Source organism: Oncorhynchus mykiss, chromosome 4, assembly GCF_013265735.2.
Source record: "Oncorhynchus mykiss isolate Arlee chromosome 4, USDA_OmykA_1.1, whole genome shotgun sequence".
NCBI lineage: Eukaryota > Metazoa > Chordata > Actinopteri > Salmoniformes > Salmonidae > Oncorhynchus > Oncorhynchus mykiss.
This window is the reverse complement of record NC_048568.1, coordinates 12519746-12545712: the sequence shown is the minus strand read 5'-3', so window position 1 is coordinate 12545712 and position 25967 is coordinate 12519746. Positions and strand designations below refer to the sequence as shown.

The 25967-nt window shown below is 41.9% G+C and overlaps 1 protein-coding gene across 1 annotated transcript; it reads right to left on the bottom strand.

The window, feature by feature from the left end:
- Window positions 1-9976: 9976 nt before the first annotated feature.
- Window positions 9977-25494, bottom strand: LOC110522116 (zinc finger protein 292-like). The gene is made up of 3 exons (XM_021600240.2): window positions 25264-25494; window positions 10769-10923; window positions 9977-10448 (listed from the first exon to the last, which is right to left on the bottom strand). Exons 1-3 carry the CDS (start codon window positions 25420-25422, stop codon window positions 10313-10315), a joined length of 450 nt encoding a protein of 149 aa, XP_021455915.1. The 5' UTR covers window positions 25423-25494; the 3' UTR covers window positions 9977-10312.
- Window positions 25495-25967: the final 473 nt, after the last annotated feature.

Below are 25967 nucleotides of genomic sequence, written 5' to 3'. Positions count from 1 at the left end.
TATTCACCTTTAACATATACGGTTACTTATAGTATTAGGGTTGTATTGAAGGCATTCATGTCTCAACTTTGTGTGATACATGTAACTAGTATAATTTATTTGCTAATCACCTTCGGTATTATGTTTATGCTGAAATCTAAAATTCAACTTTTATGCTTCCACTTTTAGTGCTGATGGACTCCATTCATACATAGACCATGCCTTTTTCCTTACTGACATTCCGGCATTCATTTTGTGTTCATGTCATGTCTCCAGTAGAGGCCATTTACATAAATATGACTGTCAGTGTAATTCTAATCCATAAATTGGTAGATTCCATCCATTGCTTTCATCTTTCATGGGATATAGTGCATGTGCTAGCTTTTATGATAAACAACTTTGATTGGTAGAAATATCAATATTATTGAATTTTAGGTAATGCTCTGATCTTTCATGATGAATAGACCCCCCATAAAACTTCCATAAAAAATGGTATGCTGTTTTAGTGTGTGATATCACAAGTCTATTGTTAAATTACATTCCTCTTTTACACCAAGCACTTTTTACTGACTCTTTGCTGATTGTAGGAGCTCCAGCATTCTTCCTTGTGCAATGCATCTCTTGTACTTGTGTGGTTTTACGTGTGTCTGGACCATAATATAGTATAAAGTTATTTTTTAATAGATCATTCTACCAATTTCCCTGAAAACTATTTTTCCTGTGGGGGAATATGTTTTCTAATCCCCTATAATTAAAAACAAAATGACATATGACCACTTGATAAAAATAAACACCAGTGAGAAATCCAAGCTATAATAAAACGTTTATCTCAATTAAGTTAAGACTGCTGGTGGCAGTAATTGATTCAAAAAAACAATATGTACACAAAACAGTCTACATACAAATTAAAATATACAAGGCATGTTGAAACAACATTCACAAACTATACACAAAATCACATTCCATTTTTTTTGAAAGACCATTTCATTAAATGTCCCATGGGGATACTTAACATCCTTTATGTTTTTCCCCTTCCATTTAAAATGTTGTTTGCAAAGGCCATATAATGGAAGCTTCATAAATACAAGCATGCTTAATTTATCCTACCCATAACATCATATAAAATTAGCTCAATATACACTGTATAAGAGAAGGATTTTTACAGACTCAAGGTTACAGTAAATAACTTGTATTATTGTATATTTTTAAAACAACTTTCACATAGTCCACTAAAAAAATGGATTTATATTTTGCAGTGAAAAATGAAAATTCAAAGTATTATTGTTTTTGGGCACCATTCAGCTGCAGGTTGAAAACCGTTCTAATCCTGAGTTACCGTGTTTCGACAAGCAAAATCTATTTTTCTAATATCACTGTGGGTCGCATTTCCTGGAGCTGCTTTAGCAGATTATCAGCAACGTCTGAAAAGGCTTTGTCTACTACAATTTTCACATTGTTAAGAGATGTCAGCTTCTGAGGGTTCCTGAACTCAAGTGTATCAAAGCCTTTTGGGTAATGCAAATATGCATCTGACCTTTTGCACAACACTGTAGCGTTTCCTAGTTGAATCCTCTTCTTTACAGAATTTTTAGGTGGGTTTGACTGCTCTAAGAACTTTAAGAAAGACATCTCGAACCCCATGGGCTTAAAGGAGGTCAATGTTTCACTTTGATCGTTCATTTCATCCTGGGTAAGGACAGTGCTAGAGGAGTCGTAGTCAGATCCATTTTCTCCACAGCAAACTGCATTACTCCTAGTCAGTCTGGACACTCTCTTGCGTTTGACAATTTTTTCTAAATTAATTTTCCGTGGTCGCCCTCTCTTGCGTTTCACCACCACAGAGCTATCAGATACGGTTTCTGAAGTTTCATCATATGAGGGTTTGGTGTCAGACAGTCCACCCTGCCCCCTTCTCCGTAAGGCGGGTTTTGAATACTCATCATACTCACTTCCTTCTTGGCCCGTGTCTGCTGTGTCCTCACTGTCGGATATCTCGGATGTCGTCTCAGACTTGGAGTCATCGCTCCTGCCAGACCGAGGGTTCCTACGTCGGGGGTATTTCTTGCAGAATATGAAGTGGCTTCTCTGCTCTTCTAAGTATCGCTCGGACAGTCCGTGCCCCATGTAGTGCTTCATGATGCTCCGTTCAGACTTCATCACTGAATCACAGCCCTTTATCATGCAAGGGTATTGCAAGGTGGACTTCTTTATGCACATTGCAGATGCTTCATCCTTAGTTTTCAAGGAAGGTTTTCCATATTTAGTCCAATGATTTTTTTCCGTCTTGTCAGTTTTCTTTTTGTCACCTCCCTTCTCTGTAATCTTTTTGTTGCTCTCTATGTTTTCTTTCCCATCACTTGATTTAGTCAGTTGGTAATGGGAATTCTTGGAGCTGGGTTTCCCAAGATCTTCACTTTTCCGTTGGTTCATCAGTTGGAGTTTGTAAAGGTCATGATGCTTTTTCATGGTGTGCCTCAGCAGGTTTGACTTTGTAGCATAAGCGTGGGCACAGCCATCAACATCACACTGGAACATCCCATCCACAGATTCCATTTTGGATAGTTTTGCCTTGTCGTGTTCTTTTTCAATATGTCCTATATACTTCCAGAAAGCAGTGAAGGACGTTGTGCACCCTTGCTGATCACAACTGAATCTGCCTAGGTTGATGTTGGACATTAGAGATCCTGCTTTATCCAGGCTGAACTTGTGAAGCTGGAGGTAATGCTGTAACAGGTTGGGGACATCTTGGAATACTCTCGAGCAGTCGCTCACTTGACATCGGAATTCCGTTACCTGGGTGACTTCACCCTCTGGTTCCTCATCCATAACTCTCTCCTGCTTGATGTCTTTTTTCTCAGCCGGTTCATCATTTTGATCATTTTTCATTTCACATGTGGACAGAGCAGACTGATGGACAGCCCTGTAATGGAGGATTAAATTATGCTGAATGGTGAAGGCCGCTGCACATCCTTGATGAACACAGCGATATGGCCTGTATGGACTGAAAGCATTATTTGCCTCAGACTTCTTCTCTTTCATCTTCTTGGGAATTTCAACTTTAGGCTTTGGTCCTCTCTGCTGCTTGACTTTGGGTGACGTTTCAAGCGAGGGACCACAAACCTGAAGGGGATCTGACGAAGCCGGTGTCATTGAAGCAGCTCTGTCTGTCAGATAGCCTCCAGACTGTTGACTGTAATGACTAGGCATAGAAGGAACTGGTATGTTTTGTCCGTTTGACCATTGATCTGTATCAGGAGCAGTCATTAAGGGGACTTGGGGTATTGTTGAGCAGTGTGCATTCATTTGATATTCAGACGTTGGCATCAATGGAGTCAATGTCTGATCATGCATGGGTATCCTTTGCATTGGCTGCATTCCCATGGAGAGACTGTTATCATTAAATCTCGAGTTAGCCATGCCTTCAGAAGTCCGCTGTTCTAAAGGCTGTGAGTGGTATTCTTGCTTTGTCCTTTCTCCTGAAGCAAACAAGTTGTTTCCAGTCACATCTTGATTTTGGTTAACATCCGGGAGTGAATATTGACGTGTAATATTCTCTGTTATTGAGTGGGGAGCTGTGACCATCTGACCAGACAAAGGAGGCTCTGAATGCACACTTGGTTTATCTTCTTTATTAACAAATCCAACCGTGTTGCTTGACTGGCACTTCATTTTTAGTTGAGCAATCTCCTGCTGTGTTAATCTGTGAGCTGTCTGACAGTGTGCCCTAAGGTTTGAATTTCGGGTAAAAGTCTTATCACACATTTGACAAGAGAATGGAGCAAATTTCCCATGGTCTTTCTTAATCGAATTGATCATCTCATTGGTGTAATTATGAGTCTTGGTGAGGTGTTTTAAAATGGCACATTTTGTCATGGTCCTGTAAGTGCAGTTGTCACTCTCACAGGCAAACGGCTTCATACTGCCGTCAGGAATCTGTGTGTCCTTCTCTATTAAGACATTAGGCCTGAATGACTCAGTATCATTGCAAATATCAGTGCCGTTAGCTTTTATGGAGGAATACGTTGGAGCAATATCACAGACCTGTTTGTCTAAGTCTAGCCTCTCTAATGCAGTCTGAATGTCCACCATCCAGTGCTGTTGGTTTACAGGTGTTAGATTGGGACCAAGATCAACATCATTTGCAACAATACTGGTAGGTGCAGTTGCCTCATGGTGTTGAGAGGAAGCCTCTCTGAAATTAGTGAAACTCTGCATGGATGCGGCTCCGTTCATTTGGTCAGAGGACACAGAGGGGATTCCGTGATCAATCGTCGTGGAAGGCTGAGGACTTTGATGAGCTCCAAAATGTGGTACAACATTGGTTGCTGGATTGGATGACACCGGACTCAAACTGGCATTTGTGTCAGTGCTGCTTGCCTGAGATAAACTGCTTCTTCTTTGGAAGTCTCCAGCTAAAATCTGTTCACGCAATCTTTTCTTGACATTCTGTTCTGTACTCTTCCTCTGTCTCTCTGCCAGTTCACTACTTGTTGCTGCTGGACTTTGTTGAGGCGGAGGGTCTGGTGAAGTGATCTGCAACATAGGGTTTGTCATAAGATTTTGTGCCAAACTGGCCATTGCAGCCAGAAGTCCATCATTAGACAGCCCTCCTGAACTGGAGACAGAATCAGAAGTTCCCTTTACTTCTTTCATCTTCGTTAGTGTTTCTGATCTGAGTAAATGATCAATATGGTCAGTGGGAAGTCTGTGAAGTGAAACCGTAGGGTTGTTTTCTGCAAGCATCTGAAAGAGAAGTGGATCAGAGAATGCACTGCTTCCAAACCCAGGGTCACAGGACTGTGGAAGATAACCATCTCTATAAGACTCATTTTCATTCTTCACTTGGATATTTCCTGTGTGCTGTATAACTGTACTTTCTGGCAAGCGCCCGACAGGTCCGTAGGGGCCGCATGCATTTTGGAATGTTGGCTGGGGAATTGCTAAGGGCTCAAACACATTGGAAATATTTGGAGTATCCATAATTTGTTTAAGAATGTCATCAGGTTGTTCGCCATCATTTGCAAATGGTGCAGTAGGGTTATACAGTGAAGATGGCGGGGGCTGAGTATTGAGAAGTTGCTCTGAATTCAGAAGATCAAGAAATGATGAAGGCAAGTCTGCTGTCAGGAGTTCAGTCTCATCAAAAGCTTTGCAGTGTGCACGCTTGGATAAATGGCCTCCAAGTGATTTGGGATTTGTAAATCCTCTACCACACCTAGAGCAAATGAATTTTCCATCTTTAATAATGGCAGGCCACTTTGTTCTTTTGTTACGCTTGACTTTTTTGCCCATCTGATTCTTTGCATCTCCAGAGTTTATCGTGCCATTTTGAGATTCACTGTTGCTTTTTGCTAGCAAGCTTCCTGCAGGGGCAAAGTGGGATTCCATGTTGGTTTTCTGCAATCCTCTACTTTTAGAACCTGGATTATTTTGAGAGGGTGGTTTGTAGGAAGGTGCAGCATTTTCCAGTTGATTTGAAAGACTTGAGTCTTTCAGAATGTCCATGTAAGAGGGGAAAACAGGCTGGAGACCATTATCCATAGGTGATGGTTGGAGTGACTCTGCTGGTCTTTCCATATTAGATCCCATTATATGACGGGACGGAATAACATAAACATCCATTCCTCCACCGACAGCATCCATTTGTGGCATCCCTTGAATGTTTGAAGGGTATACTTGGGAGGCATAACAATTCTGGATTTGGTTGTTTCCTGGTGTTTGTAGCCATGGCATACTAGGTGGTGCATATTGATTGGGGTTGTTTCCTAGCTGGGAGAGTACAATTGGATCTAAGATGTTGTCCATTTGATTGGGAAAAGCCTGGCTTTGGACAGCAGCTGAATGGGAAGCATATGAGTGGTGTGAGTTTGGGTACTGGGGTGGCTGAATGACATTCTGCCTATGAACTGGGACAACATTAGCCTGTTGATGTTGTAGTGGAGCAACATAGTTATGGCTCCCAATCAGAGGCACACTCGATGGGATAGCTTTCCTGGCCTTTTCAACTTTTTCTTGTTCCCTGATTTTCTTTTTAGCAAGTTTCCATTCAGTATAAAACTCTGGGTGAACTGCTTTCATGTGCTTGGTAACACTTTTGTAGGAGCTGTAGTTGCGATCGCATGTATCCAAAGCACAGTGGTGTCTTTCTTTCTGTCCTTGGGGTGGGGCAAGAGCCGTTGGTAATGGGTGTTGCTGTGGGGCAGGAGTGCTTGGTAATGGGCTCTGCTGTGGGGCAGGAGTGCTTGGTAACGGGCACTGTGTTATTGAATTCTCTGTTCTGCAACCAGTGGCTGGCAAATGAGTGACTAGTGGAAGAAGTGTATGAGATGCATATGGGAGAGTTTGAGGCATTGGAGTTGACAGGTAATTGGGGGTCTGGCTTGCTGCTGACATGGTAACAGACATGTGTGGATGCTGTTGTTGTTGTACTTGCACTGGTACTCTGTAGTCCGAATTGTAGTTCCTGGATCCATAACTTCCCCCTTTCAGCAAACCCTGGTCCTGACCTTGTAACACATTTGGCTGTAAGGCATGGTGCAAATCTCCAGTATCTTGGTATGAAGCTAATGGATTATGTAGCTGTGATTTGGGTCTCATATAGTCATATGCAGCAGTCACTGAGGGGTCTTGGGGTCTACGTTGCAGTTGATTTGGGTCGTGCATTTGTGCATTTCTGGTCGACCGAATCACAGAGCTTTCTGAACATGGGTAAAGTTCTTTTTCTTGTGGCTCACTGTTGTTCACGTATCGTCGATCATTCTGAACAGGACCTTGAGAAGCGTTCAGCAGGTGGTCGATAGAGTGCTTCACTGCGACAGATGCTGGTGGATGAGAAGCCTCATCAACATCCTCTGAGAAGGAAGCCTGATCAGAAAGCATCCTCTGGTCCAGAGAATGAGAAAGGTCGGAGTCAGTAGCTGGGTCCTCCTCCTCTTTTGTGACATGTTCCTCCTGGTGAAGATCCAACTGTGACTGAGAATGGAACACTTTCCCACAGTTAGGGACTTTGCAGGTGAACGTTTTGTAATGCTGTGACTCATGGTCATAAAGCTTATAGGCTTCATTGAAAATCTTCCCACATCTAGGAAACATGCATCTGGCTTTAAATACGACATGTTCTTCCCTGTGTACAAGCAGCTCTGTGTTGGATAGGAAGCAGGCCTTGCAGTTCAACTGTATGCAAATGTAAGGTCTGACGCCACAGTGCACTTGCAAATGATCGTTAAGGTGGGTGACATTAACAAACTGGCGACGACAATATTGACAAATCACCTTTTTGCTCTGCATTTCAAGGAAGCGCTTGGCTTCATCGTTTTCTCCATGTGCTTTCACATGGACAAGAAGATTTCGGAAATACTTGAATCCCTTTTTGCAGTTTGCAATAGGGCATGTGTTTTCCTCAGTGCTGCTTTCGGTCTTAAGTCCAGAGACTTTGGTCTGAACCATTTCTGTCTGAAGCGACTGCCCATTGTGTTCTTGAGATTCGCCATTTGCATCTTTTGTCCAAAGTTGATTTTCAGTCTTAGCTTTCAGAGCCGCTATAACAGGAGCAGCCGTTTTGGGATTAGCTAATTTTTTATTTGTTTTAATTGCAGCTAGTCTTTCCTTGCATGATAGCTTTACGTGTGATGCCACGTGTGGTTCCAATGTGTCTTTTGAGGTGAAGGTCTCAGCGCATATCGGGCAGCTATAAAGTCCATTTTTGTAGTGAGTCTGAGCATGACGTACAATCCTGTGACCCAGAAACTCCTTGTCACACAGAACACAGTACTGCATATATGCCTGCCAGTTTCTAAACCTGGCCGAGATGAACCCTTTCTCTCTCAGTTTCTTTGTCTCTCGGTTTTTCTGTCTTTTATCGGCTATTTCATTCAGTTCATGTGTGGTGTCAATAAAGCAGTCTGTGACGTCCCTGAATCCTTCCTCACCCTGAGCTGTGTCCTCCTCCTCGGTGGCCTCTGGGCTCTCATTGTCATTCAGCAGGTCAATGGAGGACACAATGGAGGCCTCCTTGCCCATAAGTGTCAGGCAGTGACGCTTCAGTGTCTTCCAGTCCCAGAACTCGGGGTCAAAAGCCCACTGGGTCTTGAACACCAGCAGAAGCTCACAGCGGAGCGAGTTGGGCACGGGAAGATTCTCTTCCTCCAGCTTCTGGTCTGGTTCGTTGTAGAGAGTCTCCACGGCGTAGTAGGAGTCCACTGTGGGTTCCAGGAGGAACTCTGTCAGCTGGCAGGCCCGCTTTACCTCCAGATCAGTGGGCAGCAAACAGGAGATGGTTTTGCAAATGGTGGCCTTGGTGTTTACGTCACTTGATTCCAACTGTAGAGCCCGTATGCACATGTCAACGCACACTGGCAGTCCAACCTTGTCCACCTGTAAAATAAACAAAAAGGGATATTCTTTGAGTCGCACAGGAATTCAACAAAAAAGTACATAGCAAAAAGGTGCTGAGTATACAATGTTCATTTTTTTTGTATCTGCATGCACAACACTGAACAAAACCATTTATGTATCTGGAATTAAGCTTACTTCTGATTGAATGACTTTGATGAGGAAGAGGATGTGGAAGACTGTTTTGGACAGCAAAGACATCTGACGACATCTGTCCAGGAAAGTCTCTTCAGACGACTCTAACCGCTTCAGCAGTTTGCTCCAAAACAGTGTCAGTTCCCTTGAGAGGAAATAAATAATCATGATATAATTCTATAATCCCCAATTTATCTGAAGAAAGACTATATTACAGTAAAGTACAGACAATGCTTTAAACATATTTATATTTTTAAAGCAAATTTAAGTTAAGGAAGGATTAATAACACAATATTCATACATTGCATATGTCAAACAGAGATAGGAGGGCTTCAATAAGGCGGGCTTTGATGTATGAAATGTTGCAGTGTTACCAGGCACAGTAAGTGTCTCCTTGGAGAAGCTGTCGTGTCAGAAAGGCTGAGCATAGGCTGAAGGCTCCCCTCTCATCCCCTTCTGACTCCAGGTTACAGATCATTTCTAGTGCATCGCGGCAATCCACGTCGGAGAGCTGTGTTAAAAAAAATTAAAAAACATTTTAAGCAAGAGTAATTGCATTCAAAACATATTTCACTGTCCACTAGATGTCTGTGGTATTTAATAGCTTCCTTAAAGCTAAGCTCCGCATAAGGTAAAACAGCGCCACTGGTCGCCCCAGGCACATTTGTAATTATTATTTAAAAAAACATTTTTTAACAGGGCATCCTGGTAAAAAAATAAATAAAAAAGACAATCATAGTACATACTCTAGTTGTATCTTGTGTGTGTAATAGTACATACTCTAGTTGTATCGTGTGTGTAACGAAGTCCGAGAACAATAAAATGGCTCAGCTCTTGTAATTTTGCAAACAGACGTGGCAGTTTCACCGCTACGGATTCCAGCTTTAAGCTGCCATGAACATTTCAATATTTCCATGCCCTCTTGTGGATGATATCCTCAATTTCGTCCAATTTAAATCAATAGAGAAGACCGAGCAATTCTGAATGATGCAATGAAACCACGGGCCTGAAAATTAAACACTGAAAAACATTGTTTTTTTTACAGACTGCGCCAAGTAACTTACCTCCTCCATTAGTGGTTCCTGTGCTGAGACGGCACACAAGCAGACAAGGTACATCTGCTTAAAGTGCCCTTTTCCTTCAAACTCAGGATACTCTGCACACGCCTTTGCCAGCAGTACAGCCCTCTCCATGTAGTTCTCCTTGATAAGGTGCTTTACTCTTAGCTCCAACAGAATGGGTCCCTCCAGTTCAAGGAACTTATGAACTAAAGGGAATGATGGGGATATTCAGGTTAAAAAATAACACAAATATCATTGTTGTATAAAATACTGGTTCAAGACTTGAATAACAATGCAGGGGGCGTCCCAAACGGCATACTACTTTCTACATGGTTCCGAGAAGTATATAGGGAAACGGGTGCAATTTTAGATGCAGCATATTAAAAGAACGCTCACCTTTCTCTGTTTGTGGCGACTCGTTAGAGAGGAGACTGTGCAGGGTGCCGTTGGTCCACACACCAGTCTCCTGGGCCACGGTAGACAGGAGGGACAGCTGTGTGATGCCATTCTCCTGCAGCTGGGATTGGGCTGACTGCAACACAGGACTCACTCTGACACTTTTCTCATCACAGTAAGTTCTTTTAGAAGCAATTATGCATTTAAAAATGGTGCAGCCAAGCAACACACATAATATATTATGGAGTAGATATCTTAGACAAAATTATAATGACGTCCTGAACAGATAAAGTAACTAATTCAGAAATACAGTAATTCTACAGTAAAACAAGGGTAGCTGACAAGATATCTTACTGAATATAAAAAGAGAAACATTTTACCCTCTGTATGACAATTTTGCACTTTACCTGAACAGATGATTGGAACTCTTCCCACAAGGCACCTGGGAAGTGTTCTGGCAGGGAGAGCAGCAGCTCCACACAGCTCCTGTACAATCAATAGGAAACTAAATGAGGCAACCCAAACAGCTAAATTCATGATGACTAAACCCTTTGAAATCTTGAGCAGGGATTTAAACATGATCATCTGAAGAATAAATCCAGGTCTGACTTGTAATAATCAAGAATGGTAAAAAAAGCACATAAAAATAACTGGGAGGAGGTATTAGCTACTTTAACCAATGTTTTTATTCTACATGTAGGGTGTATAATGAGGTTTGTCTAAACAAATGACACGGGTAATAATCTCGCAAGCACACGGAGAACAACAAGCACATTAAACCCCTCCAATAAGACGGGTGTACTTACAGTGAGAGCCTTTCAAGTACGAGGGGAACATTTTCACATTGGGAGGAGAGGCAGGGGGAAGCCTGGGCATAGCTCAGCAGAGCCACTGTGTACACCTCCACCAAGGGCAGTGGGTCCTCCTCCATCCTCCATCGACCAGCATACTCCACCAGAGTCTAGAGACCGTGAGAGAGGTGGGGAAAGGTTACACCCACACAGTCAGTTTTCCTGAATGATATCATTAGATGTAATATAGCGCATCCCACTCTACTGACGAAAGCCATTTGCAACAGGACGGGGACAATTTGCTACGATTAATCTATAAAAAAAGTTTGTTGTAGCTTATGCGAAATTACAAGCAGTTGTAATGTACCACGAAAATAACAGACGGCGCTAAGCTACCAAGCACATAATGGCGGGGCGGATGTGGTCTAGCACAACTTGAAACACTGTTTTGCCCATGGAACAGAAAAGGTGTCTAGCCACTTTCCAATGCATAGAATGGAAGTGACAGCCTGTAACACTGACCACACACAGAAGATATGTGCTATTGAAATTACCACAACTAAAAAACCACGTGAACTGGAGATATTTTTAAATCACTGGTCAGAGGACAACCTGCAAAACAGTCAGCTACATTTTGGAATGGTGTATTTTGATAAGTGTTTTTCAAAACAGAAAGGAACAGTACAAAACCAAAGATATTGATTGGTTTTAAGCAATTGATCGCATCATCGTGTTGACTATAAACGTTTATACTAAAATTACCAATCTGCGGTAAAAAGGATGGTAAATTTCCCCCAATTCGATGTGGTCAAACCGTCAGTTTGTGTAATGTAGTAACACATACTGTCCACATCATGGAAAGTAGTAATATACAGTGCATTCAGAAAGTAAATCAGACACATTCCCCCTTTCCACATTTTGTTACATTACAGCCTTATTCTAAAGTGGATGAAATAAAAAAATGGTCCTCAATCTACACACAATACCCTATACATGTGACAACAAGTTGAGAAATGATTGCAAATTACAAATAAAAAAACAGAAATAACTTATTTTACATTAGTATTTAGACCCTTTGCTATGAGGCTTGAAATTGAGCTCGGGTGCATGCTGTTTCCATTGATCATCCTTGAGTCGTTTCTACAATTGATTGGAGTCCACCTGTGGTGAATGCAACTGATTGGACAGGATTAGGAAAGGCACGCACTGGTCTATATAAGGTCCCAGTTGAGAGTGCATGTCAGAGCAAAAACCAAGACATGAGGTAGAAGGAATTGCCCGTAGAGAGCTGAGACAGGAAACATTTCTGCAGCATTGAAGGTCCCCAAGGACACAGCGGCCTCCATTTTAAATGAAAGCTGGGAACCACCAAGACTCTTCCTAGAGCTGGCCGCCCGGGCAAACTGGGCAATCGCGGGAGAAGGGCCTTGGTCAGGGAGGTGATCAAGAACCTGATGGTCATACTGACAATAGAGGTTGACCGATTAATCGTCATGGGCGATTAATTAGGGACGATTTCAAGTTCATAAGATTCGTAATCGGCCTTTTTGGACGCCGATTATGGCCGATTACATTGCAATCCATGAGGAAACTGCGTGGCAGGCTGACCACCTGTTACGCAAGTGCAGCGTCAAAAGGACCTTGTGGCTGAAATGAGCCAAGGTAAGTTGCAAGCTAGCATTAAACTTATCTTATAAAAGTCAATCAAATCTTCACATAATCACTAGTTAACCTAGTAATATCATCAACCATGTGTAGTTAACTAGCTTGTCCTGCGCTGCATATAATCAATGCGGTGCCTGTTAATTTATCATCGAATCACAGCCTACTTCAACTTTGCCAAACGTGTGATGATTTAACAAAAGCGCATTTGCGAAAAAAGAACATTCGTTGCACAAATGTACCTAACCGTAAACATCAATGCCTCTCTTAAAATCAATACACAAGTATATATTTTTTAAACCTGTATATTTAGTTAAACATGCAATTAACAGGCAAGGGAAATTGTGTCACTTCTCTTGCGTTCAGTGCAAGCAGAGTCAGGCTATTTGCAACCGTTTGGGCCACCTGGCTCGTTGCGAACTGTGTTTCTTCCTAACAAAGACCGTAATTAATTTGCCAGAATTTTACGTAATTATGACATAACATTGAAGGTTGTGCAATGTAACAGGCATATTTAGACTTAGGGTTCCCACCCGTTTGACAAAATACGGAATGGTTCCGTATTTCACTAAAAGTGAAAAAAAGTTGATACGGATTAAATCGGACGATATAAAAAAAAAAGTATTTGTAATAATGACAATTACAACTATACTGAATGAACACTTATTTTAACTTAATATAATAGATCAATAAAAATCCATTTAGCCTCAAGTAAATAATGAAACATGTTCAATTTGGTATAAATAACGCAAAAACAAAGTGTTGGAGAAGAAAGTAAAAGTGCAATATGTGCCATGTAAAAAAGCCAACGTATAGGTTCCTTGCTCAGAACACATGAAAGCTGGTGGTTCCTTTTAACATGAGACTTCAATATTCCAAGGTAAGAGGTTTTAGGTTTTAGTTAATATAGTATTTATAGGACTAGTTCTCTCTATACCATTTGTATTTCTTTAACCTTTGACTATTGGATGTTCTTATAGACACTGCCAGTGTAACAGTATAGCTTCCGTCCCTCTCCTCGCCCCTACCTGGGCTCGAACCAGGAACACATCGACAACAGCCACCATCGTAGCATTGTCACCCATCGCTCCACAAAAGCCGCGGCCCTTGCAGAGCAAGGGGAACAACTACTCCAAGTCTCAGAGCGGTTGAAACGCTATTTGCGCGCACCCCGCTAACTAGCTAGCCCTTTCACATCGGTTACACCAGCCTTATCTCGGGAGTTGATAGGCTTGAAGTCATAAACAGCTCAACGCTTGAAGCACAGCGAAGAGCTGCTGGCAAAACACACAAAAGTGCTGTTTGAATGAATGCTTACGAGCCTGCTGCTGCCTACCACCGCTCCGTCAGACTGCTCTATCAAATATCAAATCATAGACTTAATTATAACATAATAACACACAGAAATACGAGCCTTTGGTCATTTATTTAACGGGTGGCATCCCCAATTCTAAATATTGCTGTTACATTGTACAACCTTCAATGTTAAGTCATAATTACGTAAAATTCTGGCAAATTAGTTCTCAATGAGCCAGGCAGCCCAAACTGTTGCATATACCCTGACTCTGCATGCAATGAACGCAAGAGAAGTGACACAATTTCACCTGGTTAATATTGCCCGCTAACCTGGATTTCTAATAGCTAAATATGCATGTTTAAAAATATATACTTCTGTGTGTTGATTTTAATAAAGGCATTGGTGTTTATGGTTAGGTACAGTTGTGCAACGATTGTGCTTTTTTCGCAAATGCGCTTTTGTTAAATCATCCCCCGTTTGGCGATGTTGGCTGTCTTTGTTAGGAAGAAATAGTCTTCACACAGTTCGCAATGAGCCAGGCGGCCCAAACTGCTGCATATACCCTGACTCTGTTGCAAGAGAAGTAACACAATTTACCTAGTTAAAATAAATTCATGTTAGCAGGCAATATTAACTAAATATGCAGGTTAAAAAATATATACTTGTGTATTGATTTTAAGAAAGGCATTGATGTTTATGGTTAGGTACAAGTTGGAGCACCGACAGTCCCTTTTCGCGAATGCGCACCGCATCGATTATATGCAACGCAGGACACGCTATATAGTAATATCATCAACCATGTGTAGTTAACTAGTGATTATGATTGATTGTTTTTTATAAGATAAGTTTAATGCTAGCTAGCAACTTACCTTGGCTTCTTACTGCATTCGCGTAACAGGCAGCCTCCTCGTGGAGTGCAATGAGGCAGGTGGTTAGAGCATTGGACTAGTTAACTGTAAGGTTGCAAGATTGAATCCCCGAGCTGACAAGGTAAAAATCTGTCATTCTGCCCCTGAACAAGGCAGTTAACCCACCGTTCGTTCCTAGGCTGTCATTGATAATAAGAATGTGTTCTTAACTGACTTGCCTAGTTAAATAACGATTAAATAAAGGTGTCAAATATTTATATATATTTTTTTTAATCGGCCAAATTGGGTGTCCAAAAATACCGATTTCCGATTGTTATGAAAACTTGAAATCGGCCCTAATTAAATCGGCCATTCCGATTAATCGGTCAACCTCTAGTTCACTCCAGTAAGAGCTCCCTCGTTTGTTTTTCAGGAAATAAAGGGCCAGAGCTAAGGCTAGCTAGATGCTAGAACATGACCCCTCTATATGACACGTAAAAGGTAACACAAGGTGAGAGGATAGCTGCTAGACATCAGCAGGTCTGTAACTCAACCACCACAACAAACAGTTTATTGAACCCCTTCCTGCCTGTACTGATCAACAATTTCATGGAGAAAATGTATAGTCTCCATGTGCATTGAGATTCATATCTCAAATTACAAAAAGCACCTTTACTAGTTATACAATCAAGGTATTGAGGGGTTCATTAGGAAGGCTTGTGCAAGGCAGACATGATTTGAGGCCTGCCAGTCACCTGCAGAGGAGAAGAGGTGCAGCCAGGAAGGTGAACTGAGCCACAAGCAGCTCCATTAACACATTCTCACCCAATGGCAAGTTGGCTCCACTGCTGAAGAATGACTGATCACCTCCAACTCAAAAAACAACATCCTGCCACCTGTAAAACTAAAAGGTTACAAATATGCAGTGTACTTAGACACACTATAGCCCACAGTAGCTGCTTAAAAATCTATCCAGTCTCCTGCTCTCTCTACACAGGTGTTAATGACAGCTGCTTTTTAATTCACCTGGGCTCTGGTTGGCGCGAGTGGAACACAGCAGTTACTGGATCACAAACAACTATAAAAAGGCCTTCAAAACAACCCTTCAGCCTGTGCTAATCTTTACTGCTAGAATATTTAGCTGATAAAAACTACTCTCCACATCACATGAACAGATAATCTGTAAAAACCACACTGACTGTCACTGATACACATATCAACCCACCACCACTGGTAAAATGTTCTATATGAAGTGTGTCAGCACAGGGATATAATCCATCAACGTCAAATGTTCTGAGAGAGACATAAAGTTGAAGTCAGAACTTTACATACACTTAGGTTATTAAAACTTGTTTTTCAACCACTCCACACATTTTTGTTAACAAACTATAGTTTTGGCAAGTCGGTTAAGACATCTACTTTTTTCCAACCATTGTTTACAGACAGATTTCACTTATAATTCACTGTATCACAATTCCAGTGGGTCAGAAGTTTACATACACTAAGTTGACTGTGCCTTTAAACAGCTTGGGAAATTCCAGAAAATGATCTCATGGCTTTAGAAGCTTCTGATAGGCTAATCGACATCATTTGAGTCAATTGGAGGTGTACCTGTGGATGAATTTCAAGGCCTACCTTCAAACGCAGTGCCTCTTTGCTTGACATCATGGGAAGAATCAAAAGAAATCAGTCAAGACCTCAGAAATTTTTTTGTAGACCTCCACAAGCCTGGTTCATCCTTGGGAGCAATTTCCAAATGCCCGAAGGTACCACGTTCATCTGTACAAACAATAGTACGCAAGTATAAACACCATGGGACCACACAGCCATCATACTGCTCAGAAAGGAGACGCGTTCTGTCTCCTAGAGATGAACGTACTTTGGTGCGAAAAGTGCAAATCAATCCCAGAACAGCAGCAAAGGACCTTGTGAAGATGCTGGAGGAAACAGGTACAAAAGTATCTATATCCACAGTAAAACGAGTCCTATATCGACATAACCTGAAAGGCCGCTCAGCAAGGAAGAAGCCACTGCTCCAAAACTGCCATAAAAAAAGCCAGGATACGGTTTGCAACTGCACATTGGGACAAAGATCGTACATTTTAGAGAAATGTCCTCTGGTCTGCTGAAACAAAAATAGAACTGTTTGGCCATAATTACCATTGTTATGTTTGGAGGAAAAGGGGGAGGCTTGCAAGCCAAAGAACACCATCCCAACCGTGAAGTACGGGGGTGGCAGCATCATGTTGTGGGTGTGCTTTGCTGCACGAGGGACTGGTGCACTTCACAAAATAGATGACATCATGAGGGAGTAAAATTATGTGGATATATTGAAGGAACATCTCAAGACATCAGCCAGGAAGTTAACCTCTTAGAGCTCTAGGGGCGCTATTTCATTTTTGGATAAAAAACGTTCCCGTTTTAAGCGCGATATTTTGTCACGAAAAGATGCTCGACTATGCATATTCTTGACAGTTTTGGAAAGAAAACACTCTGAAGTTTCAGAATCTGCAAAGATTTTGTCTGTAAGTGCCCCAGAACTCATTCTACAGGCGAAACCAAGATGATGCATCACCCAGGAATTAGCAGAATTTCTGAAGCTCTGTTTTCCATTCTCTCCTTATATGGCTGTGATTGCGCAACGAATGAGCCTACACTTTCTGTCGTTCGCCCAAGGTCTTAGCAGCATTGTGACGTATTTGTAGGCATATCATTGGAAGATTGACCATAAGAGACTACATTTTCCAAGTGTCCGCCTGGTGTCCTGCGTCGAATTCGGTGCGCAATTGCCAGCTGCTTCCACTTTACCATTTGATTCAGGGGCGAAAGCATGTGTCCAAGAACGATGTATCAATGAAGAGATATGTGAAAAACACCTTGATGATTGATTCTAAACAACGTTTGCCATGTTTTCAGTCGATATTATGGAGTTAATTTGGAAAAAAGTTTGCGTTTTGAGGACTGAATTTATGGATTTTTTTTGGTAGCCAAATGTGATGTATAAAACGGAGCTATTTCTAATACACAAGGAATCTTTTTGGAAAAACTGAGCATCTGCTATCTAACTGAGAGTATCCTCATTGAAAACATCAGAAGTTCTTCAAAGGTAAATGATTTTATTTGAAGGCTTTTATGTTTTTGTTAATGTTGCGTGCTGGATGCTAACGCTAATGCTAACGCGAAATGCTAACGCGAAATGCTAACTCTAGCTAGCTACTTTTACACAAATTATTGTTTTCCTATGGTTGAGAAGCATATTTTGAAAATCTGAGATGACAGTGTTGTTTACAAAAGGCTAAGCTTGAGAGATGGCATATTTATTTCATTTCATTTGCGATTTTCATAAATAGTTAACGTTGTGTTATGCTAATGAGCTTGCTGATAGATTTACACAATCCTGGATACAGGGGTTTTTTCATAGCTAAACGTGACGCAGAAAACGGAGCGATTTGTCCTAAACAAATAATCTTTCAGGAAAAACTGAACATTTGCTATCTGAGAGTCTCCTCATTGAAAACATCTGAAGTTCTTCAAAGGTAAATGATTTTTTGAATGCTTTTCTGTTTTTTTGTGTAAATGTTGCCAGCTGAATGCTAATGCTAAATGCTACGTTAGCCATCAATACTGTTACACAAATGCTTGTTTTGCAATGGTTGAGAAGCATATTTTGAAAATCTGAGATGACAGTGTTGTTAACAAAAGGCTAAGCTTGAGAGCTAGCATATTTATTTCATTTCATTTGCGATTTTCATGAATAGTTAACGTTGCGTTATGGTAATGAGCTTGAGTCTGTATTCACGAACCCGGATCCGGGATGGGGAGATCAGAAAGGTTAAAACTTGGTCGCTAATGGGTCTTCCAAATGGACAATGACCCCAAGCACACTTCCAAACTTGTGGCAAAATGGCTTTAAGGACAACAAAGTCAAGGTATTGGAGTGGCCATCACAAAGCCCTGACCTCAACCCTATAGAACAAAATGTGTGTGAGCAAGGAGGCCTACAAACCTGACTCGGTTACACCAGCTCTGTCAGGAAGAATGGGCCAAAATTCACCCAGCTTACTGTGGGAAGCTTGTGGAAGGCTACCCGAAAGGTTTGATCCAAGTTAAACAATTTAAAGGCAATGCTACCAAACACTAATTGAGTGTATGTAAACTTCTGACTCACTGTGAATGTGATGAAAGAAATTAAAGCTGAAATAAATAATTCCCTCTACTATTATTCTGACATTTCACAATCTTAAAATAAAGTGGTGTTCCTAACTGACCTAAGACAGGGAATTTTTGACTAGGATTAAATGTGTGAAAAACTGTGTTTAAATGTATTTGACCAAGGTGCATGTAAACTTCAGACTTCAACTGTATCACAGCTGCCAGACACAGCTGAGGTCAGAGGTCATCTGTATTTAGTTTAATTGTGAGCTACCCAGTGTACTAAGCTGTGACTGGACTAGGATTTACCATGCTGTTCTCCTGATCAGTGATCAGGCAGGAAGGGGTTCAATAAACTGTTTGTTGTGGTGGTTGAGTTACAGACCTGCTGATGTCTAGCAGCTATCCTCTCACCTTGTGTTACCTTTTACGTGTCATATAGGGTCAGTCATCAGTGACCTACAGTGTGGTGCCGGAACAACAACCTCTCCCTCAATGTCAGCAAGACCAAGGAGCTGATCGTGGACTACAGGAAACGGGGGGTGAGCACGCCCCCATCCACACCGACAGTGCGGCAGTGGATCAGGTACAGCGAGATTCAAGTTCCTCGGTGTCCAAATCACTAAAGACTTAAAATGGTCCAAACACACACGCACAGTCATGAAGGCATGACAGTGTCTCTTCCCCCCCAGGAGGTTGAAAAAGCTACAGCTGTACCATTGAGAGCATTTTGACTGGCTGCATCACTGCTTGGTATGGTAATAGCACCGCCCTCGTTCGCATGGCGCTACAGAGGTTTGTGCGGACAGCCCCGTATATTACTTAGGCCGAGCTCCCTGCCACCCAAGACCTCTATCAGGCGTTGTGACACGAAGGCCTGGAAAATCATCAAATACCCCAACCACCCAAGCCATAGACTATTTGACAGCTCGACAGCTTCTACCCCCAAGCAATACAACTGATAAGTAGCTAACAAAATAGCTACAAGGACTGAGTTCACCTTGTATCTTTATTGACCTTTTATGTCAGTATTTGCACTCTGTGCAATCACAGGGCCCTACACTCTCTCTCACACACACACGTACAAAATATGCACATACATTTATGACTTTACACATCTGCACACCCACTCACATGAAAGCTGCTGCTACTCTGTTTATCTTACATCCTGTTGTCTAGTCACCTTACACCTATACACTTCTACCTCCATCACTCCAGTATGTAAATAAGGTATTGGAACTGACTTTTTAAATATTTCCTGTATATAGTATGCTTACTTAAATTGTGTATTTCATATTTCTTATTCCTCGTGTTTCTATCTTTCTAGTTTTACATTGCCTTTGTGATTATTGCATTGTTGGGTTTTGAGCTATCAAGAAAGGCATTTCACTATAGTTGTGCATGTGACATTAAAATGTGTAACTCTCTCCATACACAGTCCCTATAAACAGAGAAAATCAAATGCACTGGCCAAAATTCATTCTAACTGGTTGCTTGCCTCATCACACATCTGTGAGACCAAATTCTGAAGAAAAAATAACAAATGAAAATAAATCAAATGATCAATTGTTCTTACTTAGGCTATCATCTTTATTTAATGTAATAGACCTACATCCTTGTTGCAAAGGCTCGTGGATGGAATAAGCCTAATGTAAACTAGATAGATAGAATCCTATTTACCCCTCCATTTTGACCTAGAGAAAAGAGGCAGGGGGGGACCTGGGCTGGCACTAGCAGACATCTGGTAGAAAGCACACACACTGCCAGACAGTTCCGCCAGCTTAAAGGCATCCGCATGCTTCAAATCCGAAACAGTTTGTGCATATATTATGACATTGTTACATTTCTGTTGGTTTAGTTTTTCCGGCTGTTAGTGCACACATTTTTCCTGGGGCGAGCCAAAGTGCGGTAGCCAAAGTCTACACCCCTTCGTCTGTAATAGGGAATCAGTAGGGATTCTTCAATTAAGTGTTTGTTGTAATTCAACGAGAGACTACTCATTTTCATGCACATTTTCTCACTTGAGAAATACTGCAACAACCATCTTATTTCGATTTAAAAATTGCATGACTAAGACCTCTTCTGCAAAAACGTCTAAATTAATTACAGATTTCTTGAGTAATTTTAGATTAATTCTGACTATTTTGAGGAAGTGTATGCTGGCTATGGTGTCTCAAGAGGGACAAACGTTACTATTGCTGCCTTTGACTTGTTTTTCAAGCAAAGGTCTTTTAAGGGAGTATGCGAGGCACAGACATTCACTTTGGCTTAGCCGAGTTCTGCTAGGAGTAAACTGAACCTAGCATGCAGACGCCTTAACAGCAAAGTGGGATCATCCATATTCATCACTCTCCATGCTGAGACCAGGGGCAGCGGCGCGTCTCAAATGTCTCCACTCTCCAGACAACACTGGCACATTGTATCTAAGAACCCAGCTGGGCACCTGGGGAGAATGCTCTTTCAAGGATCATTCACCAAGGTGGTGGTGCATAGTGCAGCCGAGCGTGCTAGGGTGGAAAACAAACATTTCTCCAACACAGACAGCAAAGGGAAATGCAAAAAACAATGTAGGCTGCTTGAAAAATGCTGTATTATCTTGAATCTCCAACAGAGACTTAAAATAAGAGATGTTATTTTGTAAAACACACGGCGTTGAATTCAAATGTACATGATTTAAGTGTTGAGCTGAAGAACCATGTTGCTCATCTGTTCTCTCTCTGTGTCCTTACATCCTCCCACACAGCACAAGGACAGTCATTGCCTCTAGCCACAGATAATCATCCATGCTTGATATTCTACTGCAACAATGGCTGCAACATCAAAGACTAGAAAACTACACTCAGTAACACATTTCAACAGAGTAAGAAACCGGATGCTAATAAGGTCTGCTACAGTGCTTTTAAGGTGAATTTAGATTAGCCAATGCAGAAGAGTTCAAGGGATACTTCGGGATGTTGGCCCTGATGGAAGTTATAGGTACTTTTCCTGGGGCCAATGCATCGAAAGAAGGATTGTATTGTGCAGAAAATAATCCCATATCTATTGTAAAATAGGGTGGTGGATCTTTTAGGTTATGGGGCTATTTTGCTCCCACTGGTCCTAGAGTCCTTGTTAAGGTCAACCACATTATGAACTTGACCCGGTAACAGGATATTTTACCCCAAAAACTGATTTACCTCTGCCAGGAGGCTGAAACTAGGCCGCAAGTGGAACTTCGAGCAAGGCAATATTCCCAAGCACACATCAAAATCGACAAAGAAACGGTTAATTAACCACAAAATTAACATTTTGCAATTGCCATCTCAGTCCCCGGACCTATGGTTTGAATTTAAGAGGGCAGTCCATAAGCGCAGGCGAAGGATATCAAGGATCGTACAACTATGTACGGAGGAATGGTCTAAGATCCCAATGTGTTCTCCAATTTAATATTTTTTTTTTAGAAAAAGGCTCAGTGCCGTTATCCTCACAAGGTGAGATATTGAAAACAGGGCTGCCAATAATTTTGACCCCCATCTTTAAGAAAAAATAAATAGATCTTTCTCTACGCAATTGTATTAGTATAAAATAATATACACTGCTCAAAAAAAATAAAGGGAACACTTAAAACAACACAAAGTAACTCCAAGTCAATGCCACTTCTGTGAAATCAAACTGTCCACTTAGGAAGCAACACTGATTGACAATACATTTTACATGCTGTTGTGCAAATGGAATAAACAACAGGTGGAAATAGGCAATTAGCAAGACACCCCCAATAAAGGAGTGGTTCTGCAGGGGGTGACCACAGACCACTTCTCAGTTCCTATGCTTCCTGGCTGATGTTTTGGTCACTTTTGAATGCTGGCGGTGCTTTCACTCTAGTGGTAGCATGAGACGGAGTCTACAACCCACACAAGTGGCTCAGGTAGTGCAGCTCATCCAGGATGGCACATCAATGCGAGCTGTGTCTGTCAGTGCAGTGTCCAGAGCATGGAGGCGCTACCAGGAGACAGGCCAGTACATCAGGAGACCGTAGGAGGGCATCAACCCAGCAGTAGGACCGCTACCTCCGCCTTTGGGGCGGCAGGGTAGCCTAGTGGTTAGAGCGTTGGACTAGTGACCGAAAGGTTGCAAGTTCAAATCCCCGAGCTGACAAGGTACAAATCTGTCGTTCTGCCCCTGAACAGGCAGTTAACCCACTGTTCCTAGGCCGTCATTGTAAATAAGAATTTGTTCTTAACTGACTTGCCTAGTAAAATAAAGGTAAAATTAAAAAAAAATAATAATAATTAAAATTAAATTGTGCAAGGAGGAGCAGGAGGAGCACTTCCAGAGTCCTGCAAAATGACCTCCAGCAGGCCACAAATGTGCATGTGTCTGCTCAAACGGTCAGAAACAGACTCCATGAGGGTGGTATGACGGCCCGACGTCCACAGGTGGGGGTTGTGCTTACAGCCCAACACCGTGCAGGACGTTTGGCATTTGCCAGAGAACACCAAGTTTGGCAAATTCGCCACTGGCGCCCTGTGCTCTTCACAGATGAAAGCAGGTTCACACTGAGCATGTGACAGACGTGACAGTCTGAAGACGCCATGGAAAACGTTCTGCTGCCTGCAACATCCTCCAGCATGACCGGTTTGGCGGTGGGTCAGTCATGGCCAGAGGTAGCCTGACTGCCATTAGGTACCGAGATGAGATCCTCAGACCATATGCTGGTGCGGTTGGCACTGGGTTCCTCCTAATGCAAGACCTCATGTGGCTGGAGTGTGTCAGCCGTTCCTGCAAGAGGATGCTATGGACTGGCCCGCCCGTTCCCCAGACCTGAATCCAATTGAGCACATCTGGGACATCATGTCTCGCTCCATCCACAAACGACAGATGCCTACCCAGGTGGACTGAAAGCTCACGCAGTGTTAATTTAATTTATTTATTTATTTATTGATTTATTTCAATTAAATTTGGTTTCTCCTCTCCGTAAAATGTTGTGGGTTAGAGCGCAACGCATCATATTTGGGGAGACCGGAGCTGTGTCACATCTTATGACTCTTTTCAACATTATTAGAAAGACTTGGGTTGAAATCGGTTCCATTTTATCCTTTAATCTTATTCCAAAATGGTAACGCTTGCAATGCCAAGGGTTGTGGTTTCGACTCCCGCTGGGGTCGCTTATGACTAAGTTGCTTCGGATGAAAGCGTCTACTAAATGGCATATTATTATTATATTGCCAGTGATTACCTATCAAACACACTGCACTTGAAAGAAATGTATGTAGCCTACAGTCTTAGAAATACCCAGGCTATTTTAGATTGAACAATATTCTTTACAAAATTAAACAGTTTATACTTTATAGACCACTGTTCATGTTTCTGTTACTAAGCAAATGATATACTATTACAGAAAGAAATCTTAGGTAAGTATTGGTTTAGCGGATTCAACAACGGTTTAGCTGATTTACCATTGTAAATACTGTGGTAAAGACCTATGTTCAGGTTTCTGTTACTATGCAAATGATTACCGTAGCAAGCTTCATGCTTACACAACAGAAAAAAGGGCGGCAGGTAGCATAGCAGTTAGAGCGTTGGGCCAGTAATTATTTTGATTCGATATGAACGTAGAAGGATTTATGTTTCTAGAACCGTACCATAATCGAGAATATATTCAAGTTTAGATGGGGTATTTGGCTGTGTTGGCTTCCAGAGCCAATTCGCCCTTAAAACTGAACATGTAAGGTCCTTGAAATAAGGAGTAGGCTTCCTTTCGTCCAATATTGGCCTAACCCTGGCCGTGACCCCACTCTCCTAATGTGTCTCAGGGAGAGTGGGATATGCCCAAATCACAGTTCCAATTCACGCAGTGCGTATAAATACACACTTGTACATTTGTGAAATAGGACAAATCTAAGCACCCACCAAATTATTACTACATTTAAGGGCCAGGAAACCATTGAAGCACCTTCAGTAGAGCGTCAGACTTGACGTGAGAATGTATTCCACGAAATCGAAAGGATCCCTTTGACATGTTGACATTCTCACAGTAAGGCAAACTGGTCATGAGGAGAGGGGTTGGGGGAGTTTGAGAAACAGAATAGCCTAACTAACGCTAAGAAGAAATTGATTTCATACCGCACATTTAGGAACAATTATAACGTTACCAAGCTGGGTAGCTACAGTTACATTTTTGATAATCAGAGGCAATGCAGGGACACCGTCGCCACATTTATTTGAGACATATCAACAAAAACTGCGGTGTGCAAGGCATATCCCATTACAATAAAAGCTAGCTAGTTAACGTTACATTACTAGCTAGCTAGGTAACTACAAAAACGGACAGTCATTGTTATAGTTTTGTTTTACCAACAGCTGTATAAATCCCTGCGTAAATTAGACATGACAAAGCAAGGATAATACACCTTAATTGCGCATATGATAATGAAATTATGTCGACACAAAATATGAAAACCAACTCGCTAACGTTAGTCTTATTGGCAACTATCGTTAGCTATGCTAACGTCTGACAGGCTCGAGGGGTTATTTTGGAATGACCAGCACGCACAGCGAAATAAATAACTAACCTGGCAAAAGTCTTGGCAATACTGAGAAGACGACTGAGTCGGAGATTCCGCACTGTTCTTCAGCGCGATTGCTAATTCTTGTAATTTCTCTCGAAGTGCCGTAATCGTTGCACTGCTATGTGTATGTGCGCTGCCTTGTTCGGCCTCGTCGTCCGCCATCTTCACACCCAACTCAGTCGCGTACCACTGCCGCGTACGCAAACAACATGTGACCAGAATCGTTTACGCACTGACGCAGAATCAAGTGTGGTCCATGGCGGGGCACCCTACCACTGCTACGTTGAAAACTAAGTGGTAGTAGCAGGCTACATGCATTATGTTTTTTGTATGTGCCTCAACTATCATAAATCAACAAAACTTCTTCTAGTGGCCAAAAAATGATGAACTGTTTCTTTACCATAAGTTTTGTAGATTAGGTTATCAGTTCAAAACATCACTAGTGATTGTATTCATCACCCCTTTGATTTCTAAGCTCCACGCTGGTCCCACAATTTGTATTTAACCAGGTAAATCGACTGAAAACACATTCTCATTTACAGCAACGACCTGGGGAATAGTTACAGGGGAGAGGGATGATTGGGTGACCATATGAGGGACAGCTTGGGAATTTAGCCAGGACACCAGGGTTAACACCCCTACTGTTATAATAAGTGCCATGGGATCTTTAGTAACCACAGCGAGTCAGGACACCCGTTTAACTTCCC

Excerpts from the sequence above, each read along its gene's own strand:
- LOC110522116 (XM_021600240.2), bottom strand. The coding sequence starts at position 25,422 with ATGGCGGACGACGAGGCCGAACAAGGCAGCGCACATACACATAGCAGT. Across the intron at positions 10,924-25,263 it reads ATTGCCAAGACTTTTGCCAG|ACTCTGGTGGAGTATGCTGG; the intron begins GTTAGTTATTTA and ends CACGGTCTCTAG. Across the intron at positions 10,449-10,768 it reads GTACTTGAAAGGCTCTCACT|GAGCTGTGTGGAGCTGCTGC; the intron begins GTAAGTACACCC and ends TTGATTGTACAG.